The 21,849-nt window shown below is 42.6% G+C and overlaps 2 protein-coding genes across 3 annotated transcripts in view; one reads left to right on the top strand and one right to left on the bottom strand.

Annotated features, from left to right (window-relative positions):
- LOC137416504 (synapsin-2) overlaps positions 1-21,849 on the top strand; it is a 360,597-nt gene that overhangs the window by 38,926 nt on the left and 299,822 nt on the right. The gene's annotated exons all lie outside the window — the stretch shown is intronic.
- The window catches only part of LOC144889570 (uncharacterized), a 434,610-nt gene continuing 430,231 nt past the window's right edge, over positions 17,471-21,849 (bottom strand). The window contains exon 2 of the mRNA XM_078770285.1: positions 17,471-19,122. Within this exon, the coding sequence (XP_078626411.1) occupies positions 19,074-19,122 (49 nt within the window). The 3' untranslated portion in view covers positions 17,471-19,073. The remainder of the gene's footprint in view (positions 19,123-21,849) is intronic.

Raw genomic sequence — 21,849 nt, forward strand, 5'->3', positions numbered from 1 at the left:
GGTCAGCATCATATAAAATGATCAACTTTCATCCAATTTACCAAAAATTTTAATTTACCATTTGAGTTTTGTCATCAAATTTTCACCAAAGCTTTATTATGATAATATGGATAAGGTAAATTAATAATTTTGTCAAAAGGTGGAAGGACAGTTTGACGTCATGGTACACTGAATCTTGTGGTGAGGCAGTTGCCCTGAAACAACTTGCCTTTGCCTCTTGGAAGGCTAATCCAACTGAAGGCTATCTCAGTTCCTTCCATCAAGCTCGGAACAAGTGTGTGTCTACCCTCAGGAGTGCCAGGAAGCACTATCTCTCCTCACTCAAGATTGAACTCTCAAACGTGTCTCCTTCCTCCAAATCCTGGTGGCGTCTGGTCAAATCCGTTTCTGGTGTTTGTTCCCCCTCCATCCCCTCCCTTAACTCAAATGGCTACACAGTTGACATCGCACGTGACAAAGCCGAATGCCTCAACTCTGTGTTTGCCTCAAAATCTTTAGTCCCAAACACATCTCTCTCTGTTCCCACCGTACCCAGTCGTACCCAGCTGCTCCTCGACTCCGTCTCCTTCTCTCCTGACAAGGTGGAGGAGTTTTTGTCTAACCTCGACTCTGATTCTGCAACTGGACCAGATGGCATCAGCCCACGGGTCCTAAAATCCTGCTCTGCCGCTCTATCTCACCCTCTCTCTGTTCTTTTCACCCTCTCTTTTGCTCAATGTCATCTGCCAGCATCCTGGAAATCAGCAAACATTACCGCTTCACACAAAAAGGTGCAAAAACAGATCCTTGCAACTACAGACCAATCAGCCTGTTCCCAATTATTAGCAAAGTCATGGAATGCATCATTGCTTCGTATATGAAATCTTTCCTCTTCTCCAGTGGCTTGATCTCTGATCATCAATTTGGTTTCAGACCAGGTCACTCTACTCTGGACATGCTGCTTCTGCTGTCTCAACAATGGATGGAGGTCCTCAATGCCAAACAGGAAATCAGAGCTGTCTCCCTTGACATATCACGTGCCTTCGATACGGTCTGGCACCCAGCTCTGCTCACCAAACTCTCCTCCTATGGTATCCATGGAAATCTCCATGCATGGCTTGCGGACTTCCTCTCTTGTCATAGTCAACGTGTGGCCCTGACTGGATTTCTCTCATCTCCCCTTCCTGTTCAGGCTGGAGTTCCCCAAGGCAGTGTTCTGGGCCCTGTGCTTTTTCTGGTCTTTATCAATGATCTCTCCGACTCTCTGGAAAATCCTCTCTATCTCTTTGCTGATGACTCCACTCTCTGCCGCTCCATTCCTCTTCCCTCAGATCGGCAGTCTGCAGCCTCCTCACTCTCTGAAGACCTGGACAAAATCACAGACTGGTCAAACAAGTGGAACATGTCTTTCAATCCTGACAAATCTCACACTCTTACGATGTCTCTCCGAAAAGATCGACTGGACAACCCTCCCATCTACTTTCTCAACAATCCTCTCCAAGAAGTTCTGTCGCTCAAGCGTTTGGGTCTCACTATCTGCAATGATCTTTCTTGGGAAAACCACATTTCCAAGCTGGCCTCCAAAGCCAGTCGCCGACTGGGCATCCTCCGTCGTGCGAAGTCCTTCCTAGGCACACCTGAGCTCCTCACCACATACAAGGCTTTCATCCGAAGCTCAATGGAATACTGTTCTCCCCTATGGGCCGGTGCTCCTGCCTCACACCGAGCTCGGCTTCACGCTGTTGAAACCAAAGCTTTCAGAATCATTGGAATCTCCCACGAGGAAGCTATCTCTGAGGGCCTTTCACTAACTCACCGCAGGCAGGTAGGTGGTCTTTCTGTCTTCTACCGACTCCTCTCCGGCCTTGCTCCCCCAGCTCTCTCTGTGCTCTGTCCCCCAAATATTCCTACAGGTCGCACAAGATCTGCCAGCAACCCTCTGATGGTTAAACTGCCGAAATCTCAGCTCTCTGCTCACCTTCACTCTTTCATTCCTCTTTTCTCCCGCCTCTGGAACAAACTCCCACACTCCCTTCAATCCCACTCCTCCCTCCAGGTCTTTAAAACAGCTGTTCACCACCATCTCTTATCATCCCCCATCCAAAACCTTGATCTTTTCTACCCCCGCTAATTCACCCCAGATCCACCTTGTTTGAAATTCCAACTTCTTTCCTGGAAGTCCTGGCAGTGTCCATATGGTTTATACCTCTCCCACCCCCCATTCCCATGCCTCCCCCCCAAAGCCCTCTCCCTTCCACAGATCTCTCGATGTTCATGTCTCTCGGTCCCTGTTCTCAAATGTTGTGTTTGTGTCCTGCCCCCTCGCTCCCCATCTTGTCTACCGCTCCCGATGTTATATGTTTTATGTGTCGGTTTGTCTTTCTGTGTGATTAATGTTCGCTCTTTCACGAGCCTCGATCTTGTATACAAAAAAAAGAAGGTCAAAAGGTCAAAGGTCAGCGTCACCTAAAATCATCAATTTCATTCCAATTGACCTTAAATTTAAATTTACTATTTGAGTTTTATCATCATATCTTCACCAAAGCTTTATTATGATAATATGGAGAATGTAAATTAATAATTTTGTCAAAAGGTCAAAAGGTCAAAGGTCAGCATCACCTAATAGTGGGGCTGCTTAACTGATGAATTGTGCCTTTTCCCTTAAAAGCATGAAACTTGGCACATGGCTAGAATACCCCAAAAGAAAGATTTTTAGTCCAGGGGGCATCTCCAATTTCACCCCATATGGCGGCCATCTTGAAATTCAAGATGGCCGTCATACAAGACCTGTTTTGATGAATATTTCCATAATTAGAACAGATATCAAAATGGTTGAAGTGCCTATACCTACATTTTTAGGGTCTAGGAATCCAATGGTAACATAAAATATTAAGCAGTCATATGAAAATATTAATTTTGCATAGTACCATGCATACTGGGAATGCATATAAATACTCTTAACAGGTTGGCATTCTTCAGTGATTAAAAGTATCTATGACATCGCAGACTGTAACTGCAATCTTGTGGTTTTCTAGTCTTTGCTGCATTCTCCATCACATGCGCAGAGAGAAGTACACGGGAGTGCAGCTTTCTTACACCGGCAACGACCAGTACATCCTTTTTTGCACCCACACTTAACAAGTTCATTGCAGATCTTTGCAGCCTCTGGAAGTGTTGTCCATATTGGTTTGAACTGGCCAGCAGACGTTTTTTGCCAACCCCATTCAGTGGGGCTTGGTAGATCAGGCTTAGCATGCAATGCTTGTCCCCAGCATAGTGCGCCTTGGTATACTGCCCGCTTTACGTGCTGCACAAGGGCATCATGTGTTGGTGGAATTGATTCCACAGGTCTGCCCTTCTTTGCAAACAGTTTCTTTCGTACAATGTTAATGTCAGTAGCAGTACTTGTGCGATCATACAACAGAATAACAAATCTCTCAATGACGTTCATGCAGGTTTCAGTTATCTCTGTGCTCTGGTGGCAAATTTCTGCTAGTACCTCTGTGAGCTCAGGGAATGATTCCCACACATTCCATGCAGTTACCTTTCCACGCCCATTAAACGCTGAAGAAGTGTCACACCCTGTTAGTGCATGAAACATGGGGAGGGCTTTAGATTTCTCAGGGCCAAGAGCTGTGGCTATATCATGTGCAGAGATAAATCGCATGTTCTTGCCTGTCCCAAATTGTAACCATATCATCACTGAAAGCTTCTGGGATGCTGTAACTGCAAGCACGACAACATCTGTGTCCACAGTTTGTATGAGGACCTTACTATGCCCTCTCTGTGTTGCATCAGCAGCATGTAGGAACATCCGACCATCTGCCTCTTCCTGAGTGCACGGGGAGAGTGATTCTAGATCAATGCGTGGTGGAGCAGTAAGAACCTCTGTATCAAGTGTGACAACTAGCTCCTTGCGCTGGTCTTCAAATGATTTAATTGTTTCATTGGAAAGGAAGCTGAAGAGTTCACGCTTGTTTTCATCAACTCGAAGAAAGTTCTGCCACTGTCCAGGAATTGCAACTGAGGTATCTACTCGTCGGCGAACCCCCTTGCCACGCTTTTCACGGGTCATGCTCTTAAGGCTGTCGGGTAGGTAACGGTCCCACACCAGATCAAGTCGGGTTGCAGATTTGTACTGTGAGAAAACAAATGGGATGAAGACCTTTTCGGCATATTCGCCAAATGTTTTGACTGTGCCAACATCGGGCTTTAGCTTTTGAACAATTACTGCCCCGTCAAGTATGACACATGTCACCTCTGGCATCTGTGTGCTTGATGGTGAAAGTTCCTCTGAGCAGTCCAAAAGGACCAATATTCTACGTTTTCATTTGATCATTGACCCAGAAAATTGGCATCAGCGTTAAAAAAATAATTCCTTTCATAGACGCTTTAAATCACAGAAGAATGCCAACCTGGTAAGAGTATTTATATGCATTCCCAGTATGCATGATACTATGCAAAATTAATATTTTCATATGACTGCTTAATATTTTATGTTACCATTGGATTCCTAGACCCTAAAAATGTAGGTATAGGCACTTCAACCATTTTGATATCTGTTCTAATTATGGAGATATTCATCAAAATAGGTCTTGTATGATGGCCATCTTGGATTTCAAGATGGCCGCCATATGGGGTGAAATTGGGGATGCCCCCTGGACTAAAAATCTTTCTTTTCGGGTATTCTAGCCATGTGCCAAGTTTCATGCTTTTAAGGGAAAAGGCACAATCGATCCGAATTTTTCCGCCCAGCTATAAATCATTCATTTTCATCCAATTTACCTGAAATTTAAATTTACCATTTGAGTTTTGTCATCAAATTTTCACCAAAGCTTAATATGATAATATGGAGAAGGCAAATTAATAATTTTATCAAAAGGTCATAGGTCAGCATCACATAAAATCATCAATTTTCATCCAATTTACCTGAAATTTAAATTTACCATTTGAGTTTTGTCATCAAATTTTCACCAAAGCTTTATTATGATAATATGGAGAAGACAAATTAATAATTTTGTCAAAAGGTCAAAAGGTCAAAGGTCAGCATCACCTAAATCATTAATTTTCATCCAATTTACCTGAAATTTAAATTTACCATTTGAGTTTTGTCATTAAATTTTCACCAAAGCTTAATATGATAATATGGAGAAGGCAAATTAATAATTTTATCAAAAGGTCATAGGTCAGCATCACATAAAATCATCAATTTTCATCCAATTTACCTGAAATTTAAATTTACCATTTGAGTTTTGTCATCAAATTTTCACCAAAGCTTAATATGATAATATGGAGAAGGCAAATTAATAATTTTATCAAAAGGTCATAGGTCAGCATCACATAAAATCATCAATTTTAATCCAATTTACCTGAAATTTCAATTAGATTACTTTCGCCGTTCTCAAGTTATAGACCTATTACAGACTTTGACCTTTGACCTCTTGACCCCAAAATCAAATCGGTTCATCTTTACATCATTCTACATAAATTGTACCAAATTTGGTCAGAATCCCATCTCTGGTTCACAAGATATCGCGGTAACAGTGTTTTTTTTAACCTTACATGACCTCTGACATTTGGCCTTTGACCTCGTGACTCCAAAATCTAATCAGTTAATCATTACATCATTATACATACCTGCACTAAGTTTGACTAAGATCCCTTCAGCCGTTCTCATGTTATCGCGGTAACGAAAACCTATCAGGGATGGACGGACAACTTGAAAACATAATGCGTCGGCAGAGGCATAAAAATATTATGTCACTCCTCTCTGCGCATGTGCAATCAGAACGAATTCTGAGCCGAAGTACTGTTCAACTGGAGGTTTGTCTTCCTATTTACGTTCCGATTCATGTTATTCAATTTAATTAAGTTGTTCCTCGATCATAAACTGAAGTTTGTAGACGGACGGATGGACAGACGTGAACCAATTGCATTTGGCAACTGCTTTGGCAGCGCCGACGCTCTGTAACAGAGTGTGGAACATCAGAAGATTATTTCATGATAGATCCAGGAGTCACCAAGCAAAGCCAATGGAATTTGATGACAAATTGAGTTCCTCACTACCAATATGGCTTCGGTCCAAATGACTCAGTAACATGGAAGAGGAGAGCTATTGAAGTCTCCAATGGCAGTTACCCATCAAAATAAGAAGTTCAGCATCAAACGTAAAAATGATGAGTATTAAAGAATCCTGAACATGAAAATTGAAAAAAGTTGCAGTTAAGTTTCAAAAACATAATTATTATATCAATAAATGTCACCATAAAGTTAAGGCACTCCAGCTATAAAGTCACGGATCCTGAGTAACAATATCGGTTATCCTTCGTCCACGGCAGTCAGTTGATGAACAAAAGCAACCCCAAGAGAGCGGAAGTGTAACAAGGTGTTTCCAGCTTTACCAGGACGTTTTCATTTCCATCCACAGGCTAGGAGCTGTAACTGTAAGCGCCACCCTCTAACACAAATTGCCCATGTCCAGGGGCTCTTGATGACAATGGGGGACCCAGGAGCACTAGGCACCCTCTGGCTGCAGCACATAGTGTTAACCACCACAATTATTGCCACGTTATTGTGCGATTGAGTCTGGTGTTAGCTTAACTGCTCTCCCGTCTGGGCTGGTGCTCCTGCCTCACACCTTGCTCAGCTTCATGCTGTAGAAACCAAAGCTTTTAGAATCATTGGTGTCTCTCGCGATGAAGATGATTCTGAGGGCCTTTCACTCTCTCAACGCAGGCAGGTTGGTGATCTTTATGCCTTCTACAGGCTCCTCTCCAGCCCCTAATCCACCCCCTTCAAATCTTTCAATACTCTAAATCCACCTCCCTGTTTTCTTTCCTGAAAGTCCTTGTAGTGCTCATCTTGTTTATCCCTTGTATCCCGTCCCAGCCCTCTCCCTTCCACAGATCTCCCAATATCCCTGTTCCCTTCTGTTGTTGTGCTTCCCTCTCTTTCCCCTCTTGTCTCCCTCTCTCTTTATTATATGTTATATATGTTAGCTCTTATATGGGCCTCGACTAAGTATTATTGTGTTCCTAGGGATTAAGATCCTCCAAGGTAATGGGTAGCCGATCGAGCTGTACCCTCCAGAGGCATTTAATCAACAATGGCGGTGTGAATACGCGCGGGGGATGAAGGCAGCGAAGGGTCGCGAAGCTCTTACCTGTACGGATTCCACGGGACATCTTCAACCCTGGTAATCAACTCAAACCAACACGGATTTCGAATGCAACAATAAAAAGGTTTAATAAAATAAATGCCAGGAAACAAAGAAATGCACAATAAAACCAAGATTCCTAAATGGAGCACCCCCATAGAGACTCGTATATTATACAAGGGGATGATAAAATCAACGAAAGTAAAATGTAGTGTACACAGCTTTGAGCTGCTCTTGCACTCCGTCGGGGATTGTCACAGGGAAAATACCTGCCAGTCGCAGCACGGGTTCCAGAGTCAGTGCATGGGAAAACACGCCTTGGCACACAGTTTGTTCACCCGCCAGCTGCAGCACGGGCCCCCAAGTCCGTGTGTGGGAAAACAGGCCTTGGCGCGCAGTTCGTTCACCCGCCAGCCGCAGCACGGGTCCCTGAGTCCTCGCTCCACAAAGCACGCGGTCTCTCCAAGCTCACACGGCATGGCACACAGCTGTCATGGAGTCAGTACCAACGAACCAAGGAAAGGATCTGCCCACTTGCACCCATCGCCCAGACCAAAAGAAAGAATGCGTCTGTTTGCAATGATTACCCAGCACAAGAAGAAGGAAAATGTCGGAACTCCGTTCTTTTGTTCCCCGGGCTATTACGTCATCTGATGACGTCCGTGCATGCTCCTATCAGCGAGTGCCATCTCATCGCTCTATGGCCATCTTGACCAATCGTTTTTCGCGGCGTGGCCTCACAGCCACTTGCCCCCCTTTGTGATGTGGCAGATGACGGTGCCAGCGGTAGTTGAATGTCCTGGTTCCGGGTACTTTTATTTAGTGTTATAATGCGTGCCGATTGCTTGCTGGTAGTGTGTGTGTAGTGTCATAAGGAACAAGGGGAAAAGGTCACAGAGGTAATTTACATACAGGGTATTTACCCTTCATCCCTAAATAATTAACATAACCCCACCCCTCGTCATAGGGACAAAGATACACTCTTTCACGACATCTGGTCGAACAGATCCCTACTTAGGTACATGGGGTGTTCTTCTTCTTCATCGCGACATTCGGAGCAGACTATCCTATAAAATCCTACATGACCCTATGGTATTCCGTTGCCTACCCCCTCACAAACGTAACAGTATACAAAAAAAAAACTGTTAAGATGGCTGGCTTGAGATATCAGGGTCCTGAATTAAACAGTCAGGTTCACTATGTTAACAAATATAATTTCGTTTAAAATTTTGGGAGATTAGCAAACCTGTACATTTTTGGAATCAGCAGAGCATGAAGAATCCGAAAATCAATGTTGGCATTTGCACAGACACCTGCATGGCCGCCATTTTGGATTTTCAAAATGGCCGCCATAAAATACATATTTTGCGCTATCTCGGCTTCTAGTCAACCTAGAAGCTTAATTAAATATGCTAATCCTATGTTTTCTGGGTCAAATGATCCAATAAAGGCCTCAAAATAGTGCTCAGGATTATAGAAAAGCAACAAACAAAGGTAATTGAAAACCATTGTCTTTATATTTGTGATATAACTGCATTACATAATACATGATATTGCAAGTACTTTGAAGTTATAGGTATGGGTTTATAAAGCAAGAAAGCAGCCTTGTTAGTATCAGATTGAACTATAAGTCCTATACTCAGGATCTACTAGGTCTATACCGTTCAGGAATATGCTTTTACAGATCTTCATCACTGTCCTGAGTGTCATTTTCGGCATTACAGTCCGCGTCATTTTCGCAGTCACTTCCACACAAACAAAGGACTGTGCAAGCCAAGTTGTGTCTCCTGCATGAACACCTCTGGGTTATGCAATGGGCTTTACACTGACATCTGACCAACTCTACAATGGCCTGTGGTGCAGGTTGAACCTTCGTGGTGGTCGGTAGTATCTCACCATGGTCAACAAATGGGCATGGTCAACCCAAATGCCAACATTAATTTTTGGATTCCTCATCCTCTGAATATTCCAAAAATGTTTAGTTTTGCTAATCTCCAAAACTTTTGAACGAAAAAACATTGTGAACCTGACTAAAAGGCCCTGTCATGCCATTGAATTAACACGAGCCTGGTTGACTCAGTCTGTCATCCTTCCGAGGTCGGCAAAATGAGTACCAGCTCACTGGGATGAATGAGCAATTCGAGTATCATGCGTCAGAGTGCCGACCCAATAGCCAAAGAACTGCTTCGGCAGCCCTATACATATGAAGATGCAAAAGAAGTGGTTTTCTTCTTCATGGGGTGTCGTCCGGGGAGGTGTTTGGTGCAAGTCTATCACGAACCGGCTGGACATACATGACGCTCGACTAAGTAGGTGATAGCTCACCTACTTTTCGCAAACAACACCATGGGATCTTTGAGGTCGATATACCAACTAATGTCAGCATACAGGACGCCCGTTTGACATCAATCCGAGGGACGACGCACACTGATGAATCACCCTGTCTGTGAAACACCATAGCTAGCTATGTCAGGATTCAAACCCAGATTAGACATCTTAGAGGCGAGTGTGCGTACCACCAAGCCACCCTGCCAGGCCTATATGAATATGTTCTAGTTAATTAAATACTGAAAAATAAATAAAACAAGTCAGGAGACGACGATGGTTCACGAGCGAGCGGTATTCAATGACAAAGGACGGACTATAACCGAAACAGGCCCGGACTGGGGGGTCGGGAGCCCATGTGGCAGGTGTCGGCCCCCGACATGCAGTGTACATGCCTATTTACAAAGGGCCCCAATGCACTGCGTGCGCAGGCCTTTAAGAGCCAGCTGTACATAATTGTGTGCGGTGCTGGCCCGGAAATGTCAAAACGAAGGTTACTGACCTTGAAATGAGATAGAAAATAATGTATAATCAGTTATGAGGTTAGTTAGCTACACAATACCGAAAATTCGGTTCGATTCCGACAACTTTGAAAATTTGACCTTCGTGAACTTCAAAGGTCAAAGGTCGAAGATTCTGAAATTTGTTGGAAAACTTGTATTTCATGATGTATGTGATAATATAAGATGATGTACGACATTTCACCCTATCAGGAAGCGAACAATGTAATAAAACCATCAAAAATGGAAGTTTCTAAATTTTGTGACCTTGACCTTGGGGCGAAAATGAAAAATCGAGCTCCGTGGGGCTAGACACATGACATTGGCCTAACCAAATACCGAAACCTCTGTCAGATTTCACCAACTCGCTCGGAGAAGATGTAGCTTGAACTCGATTACCCCCTAAAAAGACATCTTTTTCGAGCGTCGCTCCGCCCACAATGGGCGCAATACGCCCACTCTAGGCAGGACACAACTAGCTCATGATATCAACCTCCCACCCAAGTTTCATCAAGATCGGATGATATCATCGGGTAGTTATGCTGCGGACAGGCAGAGACACAGACACACACCCATGACGAATATAGTAGTCACTCTGTTTGATAACTCGTGAACCAACATCGTGGTGCGTGAGTATCTCGTTAATGGAAGTTAAATTTTATGGCCTCAAGGTCGTAGTTTGAATTTACACCTGAAAGCAAACAGCTCATGAGTGCATACATACACTTAAACTCCCCGGAGGACAGGTTTATAATCTCCTACTTTACAAACGATAATTACTTTTATTTATATTGTTCTAATGGTCGTAAATCGATTTTAATATCTCAATCCAAATGGGGAGTTTGTTGGCTCTCAATTTGCCTAACGGGGTAATGGTCCATTTCAATATAGCAATCGGTCCACTCAAACAGTTTTACCTTTTATTGCACTCGTTAGTGCACATTAAGCGCTTATAAATCACTTCAATGACACTTATAAATCATTTACAAATCACTTCTAATTAACTATCCTTGAGTGTGAATGCAAATAGAACGGGTTGGAATAAAATGGGAGGCACACCGACGTGCATCCAAATGCTTTCATCGGCTTTGCCATGAAACTTGAGAATTATTGCCATGCGCTCACGAAGCAAAAATCGCGGTTAAGCGATCGTGTGCATGCGTACGTGTGGCGTACATACGCACGTATGTGTTTGTCCACTTTTTTTTTTTAAGCCCGCTGTTTTTTAAAGCCAAATTTTTTAATGCTTTCTCTGATGTTTTGATCACACAGCGATCTTCGTCGTCGAGTCGTAGACTGACAATGTGTGTGCAAAAGTCTAGATTCTTCTTCTTGTTCTTCTTCTTCTTGCCCTTCGGTGAACCCTCAAAGCAAGGATGACATCCTCCAGGTTTTCCGCATGTTGATGGGTCCTACGAAAGTGACTCAAAAGGTTCATTCTGGAGCCGCAATGGGAGCAGTCGCTTCCAGGATTCATGGTATATGAGGTGACGTCATTTCTGGTGATTTATAGGCAACTCCTCCAAATACACGGAGTCAGATGAGCTTGAGACCACTGTCAAGATCTCTTTTGCAGAGACGACTTCAATGTCTTTCTACCATTTATTTTGGTCATCTCGAGACTGTTGACTGTCGGAAAGTTGGGAGAACAAGATCTATCTTGGAAGGTGTGTTTTGAGTATGTGGACACAATCGCCATTCTAGCAGAGTTAGTTGCTCATTATTTTTCCCGCCATCGAAGTTGGATGGAGGTTAATTTTTCACCCCTGTCTGTCTGTCTGTTTGTTTGTCTCTGAGCAGGATATATCAGAAAATTATGGACTGATTCGAGCAAAACTTGGTGAACAGGTTGGGTGTATGATAAGGAAGAATTCATTGCATTTTGGTGAAGATCCGGATCCAGATATGAGAATTTTTGAAGTGATTCTTCACCATTGAGAGATAGGGCCAAAGATACATAGCACGATATTTCTATCTACCGAGTACTGTTCTAGTTAGAGCGGCGATGCCACCGATTTTGGCTTCATTGAGGATGGTCAAAAAAAAAATGTCTTTTTTTTGTATACATGATGCTGGTGTGAGTCGTTACTTTCAACAAATCTCTTCCCTTCGTTGTCATGCTCTCTATAGGCATTGCGCGTTGTGCAATGGCTGTATAGTTAAATACGTGATCCACAGTGTAAACCGCAAACATCGCACATATAGACTGGTCCTTGCGGAGATGGACGTTGGCAGGTTTTCCTTTCTTGCCTCCACTGTCTCTCGATAGCAAGTCTCCCATATTCAAAGTGGTCCAGGATTTTGCGGCAAATGTTACGCCAAACTGACCTTTTTGTGGCCTGATGTTCACAGGTGACAACTGGAATGACACAAGAGTTGAGTGCAGACTTAAGGACGTCCTTGTAGCGCCTTTGTTTTTCCTTATCCATGATAGAGGTTCATGAAAGAGCTGTAGCCGAATGGAAGGGAACAAAATGGAAATGGTGGAAACACCAACAGCAAAGCAGAAGTGAGAGTGAGTTCAATGCATTATTGTTGCATTCTTTATTCCACTGCTTTGTTCCATTGTTCATTCCCCTGCTTCGTTGCATTGTTCACTCCCCTACTTGGTGCCTCTTTCATTCCCCTGCTTTGTTGCATTATTTATTCCCCTGCATTGTTGCCTTATTCATTTCCCTGCTTTGTTGCATTGTTCATTTCTCTGCTTTGTTGTGTTGTTCATTGCCCTGCTTGTGTTCATTACCCTGCTTTGTTGCATTGTTCTTCATTTCCCTGCTTTGTTGCATTGTTCATTCCTTTGCTTTGTTGAATTGTCCATTCTCCTGCTTTGTTGTATTGTTAATTTCCCTGCTTTATTGCATTGTTCATCTCACTGCTTTGTTGCATTGTTCATCTCCCTGCTTTGTTGCAATGTTCATTGCCCTGCTTTGTTGCATTGTTCATCTTCCTGCTTTGTTGCATTGTTCATCTCCCTGCTTTGTTGCAATGTTCATTGCCCTGCTTTGTTGCATTGTTCATTCCTTTGCTTTGTTGAATTGTCCATTCTCCTGCTTTGTTGTATTGTTAATTTCCCTGCTTTGTTGCATTGTTCATCTCCCTACTTTGTTGCATTGTTCATCTCCCTGCTTTGTTGCAATGTTCATTGCCCTGCTTTGTTGCATTGTTCATCTCCCTGCTTTGTTGCAATGTTCATTGCCATGCTTTGTTGCATTGTTCATTTTGTTTGATTTGTTGCATTATTCATTCCACTGCTTTGTTGCATTGATCTTTCTCTTGCTTGTTACTTGCAAAATCGAAGATTTTTCAAGTATATTGATCAGTTGCGTTTGTGGTTCTGTCTGTGTGTTTGTTTGTCACCGGCCTACAGGTCACAATTCTGAACCAATCGTTACGAAACTTCACCAAGTTGTACAGGTCGTCCCAATTGAAAAGCCTATTGTTTTTGGGATCAAAAGGTCAAAAGGTAGGCCAAAAGGTAGGCCAAAAACATCGGACAAATGTCACCAACTTTGCCAAATTTCTAAAATCCTCAATTTTCATCCGATTGACTTGAAATTTGAAGAGGACTTGCATATCTGATCACTGAATTCAACCACTAAGTATTTTTGAGGGCAACATAGGCCAAAAGGTCAACATAGGCCAAATTTCTAAAATCCTCAATTTTCAGCCGATTGACTTGAAATTTGAAGAGGACTTGCATATCTGGTCGCTGAATTCAACGACCAAATATTTTTGAGGGCAACATAGGCCAAAAGGTCAAAATAGGCCAAATTTCTAAAATCCTCAATTTTCATCCGATTGACTTGAAATTGTAAGAGGATTTACATATATGGTCACTGAATTCAACCACCAACTATTTTGAGGTCAACATAGGCCAAAAGGTCAACATAGGCCAAAAGGTCAACATAGGCCAAGTTTTTAAAATCCTCAATTTTCATCCGATTGACTTGAAAATTGAACAGCATTTGCACATTGAGTCACTAAATAGGGAAACTAACTATTTTTGATGTCAAAAGGTGAAAGGTCAACTCAAGGTCAACCTTCCAAAATCATCATTTTTCATCTGAAAAATCGTGACTTTTCTTCCTATTGACCCGAGCTTTGATCAAGATTGTCAATTTTAAGCTTGATGAAATGGACAATTTGCTGTATGAATAGAATTTTTTTTTCTTGGGGGGGGGGGCGGATTTTGCAAGTATCTTGCTCCACATGACGTCTTCTTGTTGCATTGTTCATTCTCCTGCTTGTTGCATTGTTCATTCCTTTGCTTTGTTGCATTGTTCATTCCTTTGCTTTGTTGCATTGTTCATTTTCCTGCTTGTTGCCTTGTTCATTTTCCTGCTTGTTGCATTGTTCATTCCCCTGCTTTGTTGCATTGTTCATTGCCCTGCTTTGTTGCATTGTTCATTCTCCTGCTTGTTGCATTGTTCATTCTCCTGCTTTGGTGCATTGTTCATCTTCCTGCTTGTTGCATTGTTCATTCCCCTGTTTTGTTGCATTGTTCATTCCCCCTGCTTTGTTGCATTGTTTGTTGCATTGTTGTATTGTTCATTCCCCCTGCTTTGTTGCATTGTTAATTCCCCTGGTTGTTGTATTGTTCATTCCCCTGTTTTGTTGCATTGTTTGTTGCTTTGTTGCATTGCTCATTCCCCTGCTTTGTTGCATTGTTCATTCCCCTGCTCTGTTGCATTGTTCATTCTCCTGCTTGTTGAATTGTTCATTCCACTGCTTTGTTGCATTATTCATTCCCCTGTTTTGTTGCATTGTTCATTCCCATGCTTGTTGTATTGTTCATTCCCCTGCTTTGTTGCATTGTTTGTTGCATTGTTCATTCCCCTGCTTTGTTGCATTGTTCATTCCCCCTGCTTGTTGTGTTATTCATTCTCCTGCATTGTTGCATTGTTCATTATTTTGCTTGTTGCCTCGTTCATTCTCTTGCTTCTTGCATTCATCACTCAGGTACCTGCTGCTGCGTTGCCCCACTATTGGCGCGTTGCCTTTTTCCCTTCTCTCACCTCGCTTTTCCATGAAGCTCACACTGCATGTGATTGAACATTCCTAATCGTTATGGCTCTTACATTATGCGCTTGCATTTCTGACAGCATCGCATCGACCGTGTTCGATTTAATCGTCAATATTTTCTGAACGTCCAGGAATACCATTTCCGGTAAATTGCTCCCAAACTCAATATTGCATTTCGTTTTCATTCATCGCAAGAACGGATAATCTATTTTATTTATCACAGGGTTTGGCCAACATTTCAAAATAAGCCGTGAAATTGCTTTTCTCTTGCCACACAATGAGGCAAATGCCCTCAGCCGTGTTTCCTTCCTATAATCTTTTCCCATGGTAGTTTGTGTCTTGCCAAGGAGGCATCACTTTCCCATCATGAGTAGATTTGTCAAACTGCTGAGGATGTCCCCATTTCCCCAAACATCGACATTGAAGAGTCCATGTGGTTGTGAAGGACTGAAATCTATCTGTGGTTTAAATGATCCGATCCAATGTTTTGTTTTGTTGTTCTGATCCAATTCTGTTGTTCGGTCGATCTGATCCAATGAAAGCGACGTTGGTACGCACCTTGGGCATCTTGCTTCACTCTGCTCCAGGGTACTCTCCATGCTCGATGGAGTCAAGCTGTCTAAAGGAATGAACAGTAGGCCCTGTCCATCCTGCTGTTAAATGCCTGGAGACGGAGACATCAGCTTTTTGTTTGAACACACGTTTTTGACCTTTGTGCCTGGAGGCATGTGTGTTTCTTGTAAGACGATGGATTAGTTTGGCCGCAGGGGTGTACGTGTTTTGCTTTGATAAGCCTCACGCAGCATCACATGCCCAGGCACTTGCTATTCCGGTAAAAGGACATGATGCGTTCACCTTTGTGATGTTACCCCGTGCTCAGCGAAAAGCGGGGTTAAGCAATCGGTTAATTAGTCTGTCTGTCTGTCCTCATTACAATCGAGGAATAACTTAATTTATTTCAATATTATATTTTGAACTTTAATCAAAAAACGAACCTGTAGTTTTCAGTACTTTGGCTCTGAATTACTCCCGATTGCACATGCGCAGAGAGGATTAAAGTTAAAAAAAAATTCTGTCTGGCAATCAAACAAAATTGAAAATCATTCCAAAGAAACTTAATGTATTAAGGATGTCACAAAGGACACAAACAATATGCACGAATAACTAATTTAACGTGTTAAATAAGGTGGTGTAAAAGACGCTGCATCAATGGTGGTAAACTTCTGGAATTTTTTTTTCTACATCCTTTAAAATCTTTTATTTCAAATGAATTGTATACCTAAACACTGCAGAACACAATTCGACTTTTTGCCATTTTGAAAACCCTTACATTTAGCAGTAGTTGGCCACAATATTACGACCTTCTACGTCATCTCAATCAATTAAATTTTCCGCTCGCAGATCCCGCCCAATGTCTTCTTTTTTTTTTTTAAGACTGCGTGGCGTAAGGTGTTCAATGAACTCAAGCAGGGGAAGCAATGGCAAACCACCAAGTGTAACCCTTGCAAATAAACTGCTTAGGCAGCACCAACGCTCTGTAAAGATTATGGTACATCAAAAATAAAAACATATAGTCTAGTAGGAAGACTAGGTCCCCCTGCACCCCCCGGAGATATACTTCTAATCAGTGTTTCTAGATTGGACAAAATGTGTAGAAAATGACTAGCTATGGCCCCAAGCTGAAAAAATGTCCCACATACCATTTTTATGCAAATTACTGCTGCAAATTTTATGCAAATTTTTGATGAGGAGTAGAGTTGAGGGGTCTTTGAGGGCTTCATCGAGGTGCTCTCGGTTGCAAGACTGGGTCATTCTGAGAAGCACAGCAGGGTCAGAGATCATGATGTTCTCCTCCTCAGTGAATCTCTCCATCAACAGCCTCTCCATTGCCTCACACACTGTTTTGAGGCAAAAGAGGGACTTTGCGTAGGCCTTTCCACTGAGAACACCTTTGAGAGATCCACTTGTTACTAGTTGTGCCTCAAAGAGAATCTCTGCATATCCAGAACCACGCATCTTGTGTCCAGTGAGCATCCCGATGTAGTTCATGGATGTGTGGAAGGGTCCAATCGTTACTACATGACTAGCAAATTCATTTGGCCAGCGCCAGATGATGGGAAGGGCTTTCATGCAGACACCCAGATCAAATGTATTCAGGACCCATCTCTGACCCACCTCAGCAGTTGCTGCCTCGGAACGCTTCAGTAGCTCACGAACAACTGCGTTGTCTGTGATCGGTTGGTGGATAGGCGTGCAGTAGTCGACTGTTGATTTGCTGGGTGGGGGAGAACCAGTTGCAGAGGTGAAACCCCCTAGCCCAGGCACAGGCTGCAGGCCACAGCTTCCGATGTATCTGATGAAGAGCCAGATGTAGTACTCTTGCATCGTAGTGGCATAGACTGTGTCATTCTCTGCTGGCGGTGTGAATGATGAGCCTTCAGGGAACTTCGGGCCAACGCGAGTAAAGTGCAAGGGTGGGAGAGTTTTTGGTGTGTCGACCTTCAGGCTACGCTGTTGTGACCTATTGATGGTAGGTAGCATTCGGTCCTTGCTGCTCTCGAACCCGGGCTTGACCTCCTGCACCATGATTCCTCCAGCACTGTTTACAATGTTGCTGCCGTGCACACTGGTAGTGGTTTTATTCAAGTTGTCCCACTCACAGTGGAATACAAGGTTGCCCTCTCCTGTCACAATTTGTGGTGTACGATAAGTTGAGACTTCATCCAGGACCTTGGCGAGAGCAGTTTCCAACTCCAAGGCGAAATCGTAGCTCTCAGAGTGTCCAAGCCTGTGTAGTATTGTGGTGAGCTGTTTGCTTCGGAACAGGTGCCTTACAGTCACACAGAGGAGAATGTGCTTTGGTAACTTCCATTTTCCATCTGACACTGCACGGCACAGATCTTGTCCAATGGAGAAGACCAGACGCTTCACCTTTTCTGTCTCGATGCCCTCCTTGCCAGTCATTAGCACGCTGAGAAAGCGGACAAGGTCTGGAGGTAGGATGTCTTCAGGATTGAGCTCCATGTCTTCAGCTGTTGGTGGCCATGGTTGGTCTTTACACTCTCTGAAAGCCTGTAGAATACCCTGGCGAAGTTGGAGGGCAACATTTTGGTTCTTGTTTGTGCTTCCGAGTGTGAATGCTCGTGCGAGAGCATTGGAAACTGTTATGTTTGAGCTGTGCACAAGCCAGAAAGAAATGACATCACATTTGTCATGATCAACCTTCGTGAAGTGGATATGCTCCTTGATTGGGTCATTCTGTAGGCGTTTCAGTAGTTTCTCTGACCGATAATTTGAGTTCTCATATCCATTCAGTTTCAGTTCCTCGACATAGAGCAAGCGCAAGGAAGAAAGCTGTAGAACTTTATTCTGCTGGATGACCTGGGTTTGAATGTGTTCCAGTACTGAGTTGAATGCCTTTTCATGGGCGGCTGACATGCAAGCCTGCTCCTTTGGTGCTTCGGCTCTGTGAATCGCACGCTCATAGTTGTAGAATGCTGTGCGGAAAGCTTTAAAACATGACGGATGGTGTTTGGCCTCACATGCAAAGAGGTCTTTGTTTTTCACCTTTCGATGGAGTCGATAGAGACCCATTTTCTCAGCCCGTGTTTCGATTTGCTCCCATGCATTTTCTTTGTTTTTAAAGGATGGGAAGGTTGTAGGCCTCTCAGTATTGCGATGAGCATCTTTGGTCTCAACTTTCTCACAAAATATACACTCTGGCGGGAAGATGGGTTCAGCAGAACCTCCTGGTTTACGAGGAGAGTGATGCCATGATGAGGTTGATGGCCCTGGTTCTGTATCATCTCCCAGACGATGAAAGTGGCGGACAAAGTGCTTATAACACTTGCTGTGATATCCTACTCTTTCTAGGTCATCAGGAAGAGTTGCCGGGATCTGATCACATACTGATTGCATACGACATGGGGAGTCATGCGGTTGGTTGAGACGTCTATCCCGGATCTTTTGAAGCAGTTGCAGTTTTTCTGAAGCAGATCCTTTAATTTTACGGAGGGGCGTGAAATCCCCATGATCAGACATGGATGGTACATGAAGGATGCATGTAGGAGGAGAGCTTTGGGCTGCAGGTTCTACACTCCGTTTTCTTTTGGGCATGCTTGCTGTCGATGTCTACCATCACTGTTAAATGACAAATAAGAAATCACGAATGATGTTAAAAGTGCCTGTGAAAGGAGGCTCTGAGTTTTCAGTGAGGTAACAGAGGTTCTGAGTCATGTTCTACACTAGGGTACTTTTTAGCTGACTAAACCATGTTTAGTGGCATCAAAAGTGCTAATAGCTAAAACATCTAAATTCTTCCACACTAACGTTAGCTATCTAGGCCAATGAAACATTGTGCTAAGTTACTGTAGCTAGCTCAGCTGTCGTGCCTCTTTCTGGTTCAATTCATATACAGAAGTCAACAGATATGTCTCATGTTTGGCATTAACAAAAGTTTAAGTTACACCGACATTAGGAACATACTGTACATAGATGAGGCTAGCTTTAACGTTAGCTAACATGGTGCTAGCTGGCTCAGCTGTTATTCTGCCTGTTTATGATTTCATGCAGAAACTGAAGTCAAGAGTGTGAGTAACATTATAGTTAGCATCTTACCTGGCTAGATTGGAGGATGAATACCAAGAACAACACACAGATGGAATGGAAGACTGAACTTTCAACTGAGGTATTCAATAACATCAACGTTACCAATTGATACGAGCGCGCGACATTACCAATTGATACGAGCGCGCGAGCGCGCATGTTACATGGATGGAAATGTAAAATGGCAGCTATAGCAGCACTAATTTGGATCTCTAGTCTGTCATTTCTGCACTGTGATTGGATAACATAAAAAAATATGTTTGGGAGTTAACAGCAGGAGTTGGTAGATTTTACGTGGGCTGGGTGAGAAACCTTTAAATAAGCAAGTGAAAATCTCTCGCAATACAAAGTCAATGGTGGGAAGAAAAGTTGAGTGGTACCAATGTTACTGCCAATGTCCCGCCCCTATGCAAGACTCAGGAGCATCTTGTTGACATTTAACCTTGAAAATACCTGGGTTTAGACCCCTTATGTACCATGTTAAGTTATCTGCAGTATTAACGTATCCTTATCATTTGTAAAACTGATTATTTTGTAATTACAGCATTAATATGCATACTAGTATACCATAGACACATGTAATCATGTTATGAATAGTTCTATCATGATCTATGCCCTTCAAAACATGGGTCTAGACACCTTCATTTTTCAATTATCTGCAATATTGGCTGAGATATGTCAAAAATCGTTTTTTTGATAATGGCAGCAGTAATTTGCATAAAAATGGTATGTGGGACATTTTTTCAGCTTGGGGCCATAGCTAGTCATTTTCTACACATTTTTTCCAATCTAGAAACACTGATTAGAAGTATATCTCCGGGGGGTGCAGGGGGACCTAGTCTTCCTACTAGACTAATATATAGAACGGCATTTCTCAATAGCGAAACACATACACGTCCATGAGTGATACATAAAATTCCACTAGTTTGCCATGTGAGATTGTTTTTACCTGTAACTGTGTCACAGGTCTACAAGAATTCTGTGTGGTTGTTGTTGTGGTTCTTGCTGGGATGGTCCAGGCAATCTAGCCCATTTTTTCACTCAACTTGGAACAAATTGCAACAGAATTTTTTTTGCCACAATGCATTTCTACAAGGTCCCCAGAACAACATACTAAAAGTCCCAAGCAATCCCAACATGGCAAATATGTCTAATTTGCATAATCCAATATGGCCGCCAATCTGCAATTATAGAAGTTAGTAATAGCAATGAAATAATAATTATAACACTCTAATTATAATTATAATTATACTCTAATAAATAATAAAGAAATACTCTAATAAATACTCTAATTATAATTATAACACTCTAACACTCTTTACTCAAGAACAATGCATCCAGTATATTGCGGACAATGTTGACCATAACGTAGCAACACTAGATGGCACCGGGGCATTTCATGGCATGGGCATCATAGCTACTGTTATACCACAAATAAAGACCTCAAGACCTATCCCCAAAGTGTCTGTTACAGCTTCGGACATTGCTGCAGTTGGCCGTATAAACATTGAGTACTTCCGTATCCCTGCAATGATGCCACCACTCACCTACAGTCACGTGAAAAAGTAAGTACACCCCATGGAAAATTTTGACTTTTTCAACATATTTCAACATACAGCTATTTGATCTTTATTTGAACAATATTGATAGATGAAGGTGATATAATATAACATAACAAATATCATGAAACATTTACATTTTGTAGTCCATTGTATAATTTAAATACACGTAAATGCAAATTTTGCATGTGGAAAAAGTAAGTACACCACTACATTTATCACTACTTCAAATACCTAAAATGAGAATCAGGTGCACCAGCTCAGGTGCAAATGATTAGAACATCGTTAGAGAGAATCTTCGAGGAACTTGTCTTATTTAAACCTCAGACATTTAGTTTGGTTTGCTCTTTGTTGTTGAAGTGTGCGGTGTTACCATGCCTAGATCAAAAGAGGTCTCTATATATTGTCTATAACCTTCAGAAAGAAGGTTATAGATGCCTACGAGTCTGGGAAGGGATTTAAAAAGATCTCCAAACAATTTTAAATCAATAATTTGACTGTCCGGAAGATCATCTACAAGTGGAGAACATTCCAAACAACTGCAAACTTGTTCAGGCCAGGCCGCCCCAGCAAGTTCATCCCGATAGCAGACTGCAAGATGCTGAAAGAAGTCTCTAAGAACCCCAGAATGTCATCACAGGACCTACAGGTAGCTCTTGCCACTGATGATGTCAAAGTACACGAGTCTACCATTAGAAAGAGG

Source organism: Myxine glutinosa, chromosome 1 (assembly GCF_964187855.1).
Source record: "Myxine glutinosa chromosome 1, kmMyxGlut1.1, whole genome shotgun sequence".
NCBI classification, from domain to species: domain Eukaryota; kingdom Metazoa; phylum Chordata; class Myxini; order Myxiniformes; family Myxinidae; genus Myxine; species Myxine glutinosa.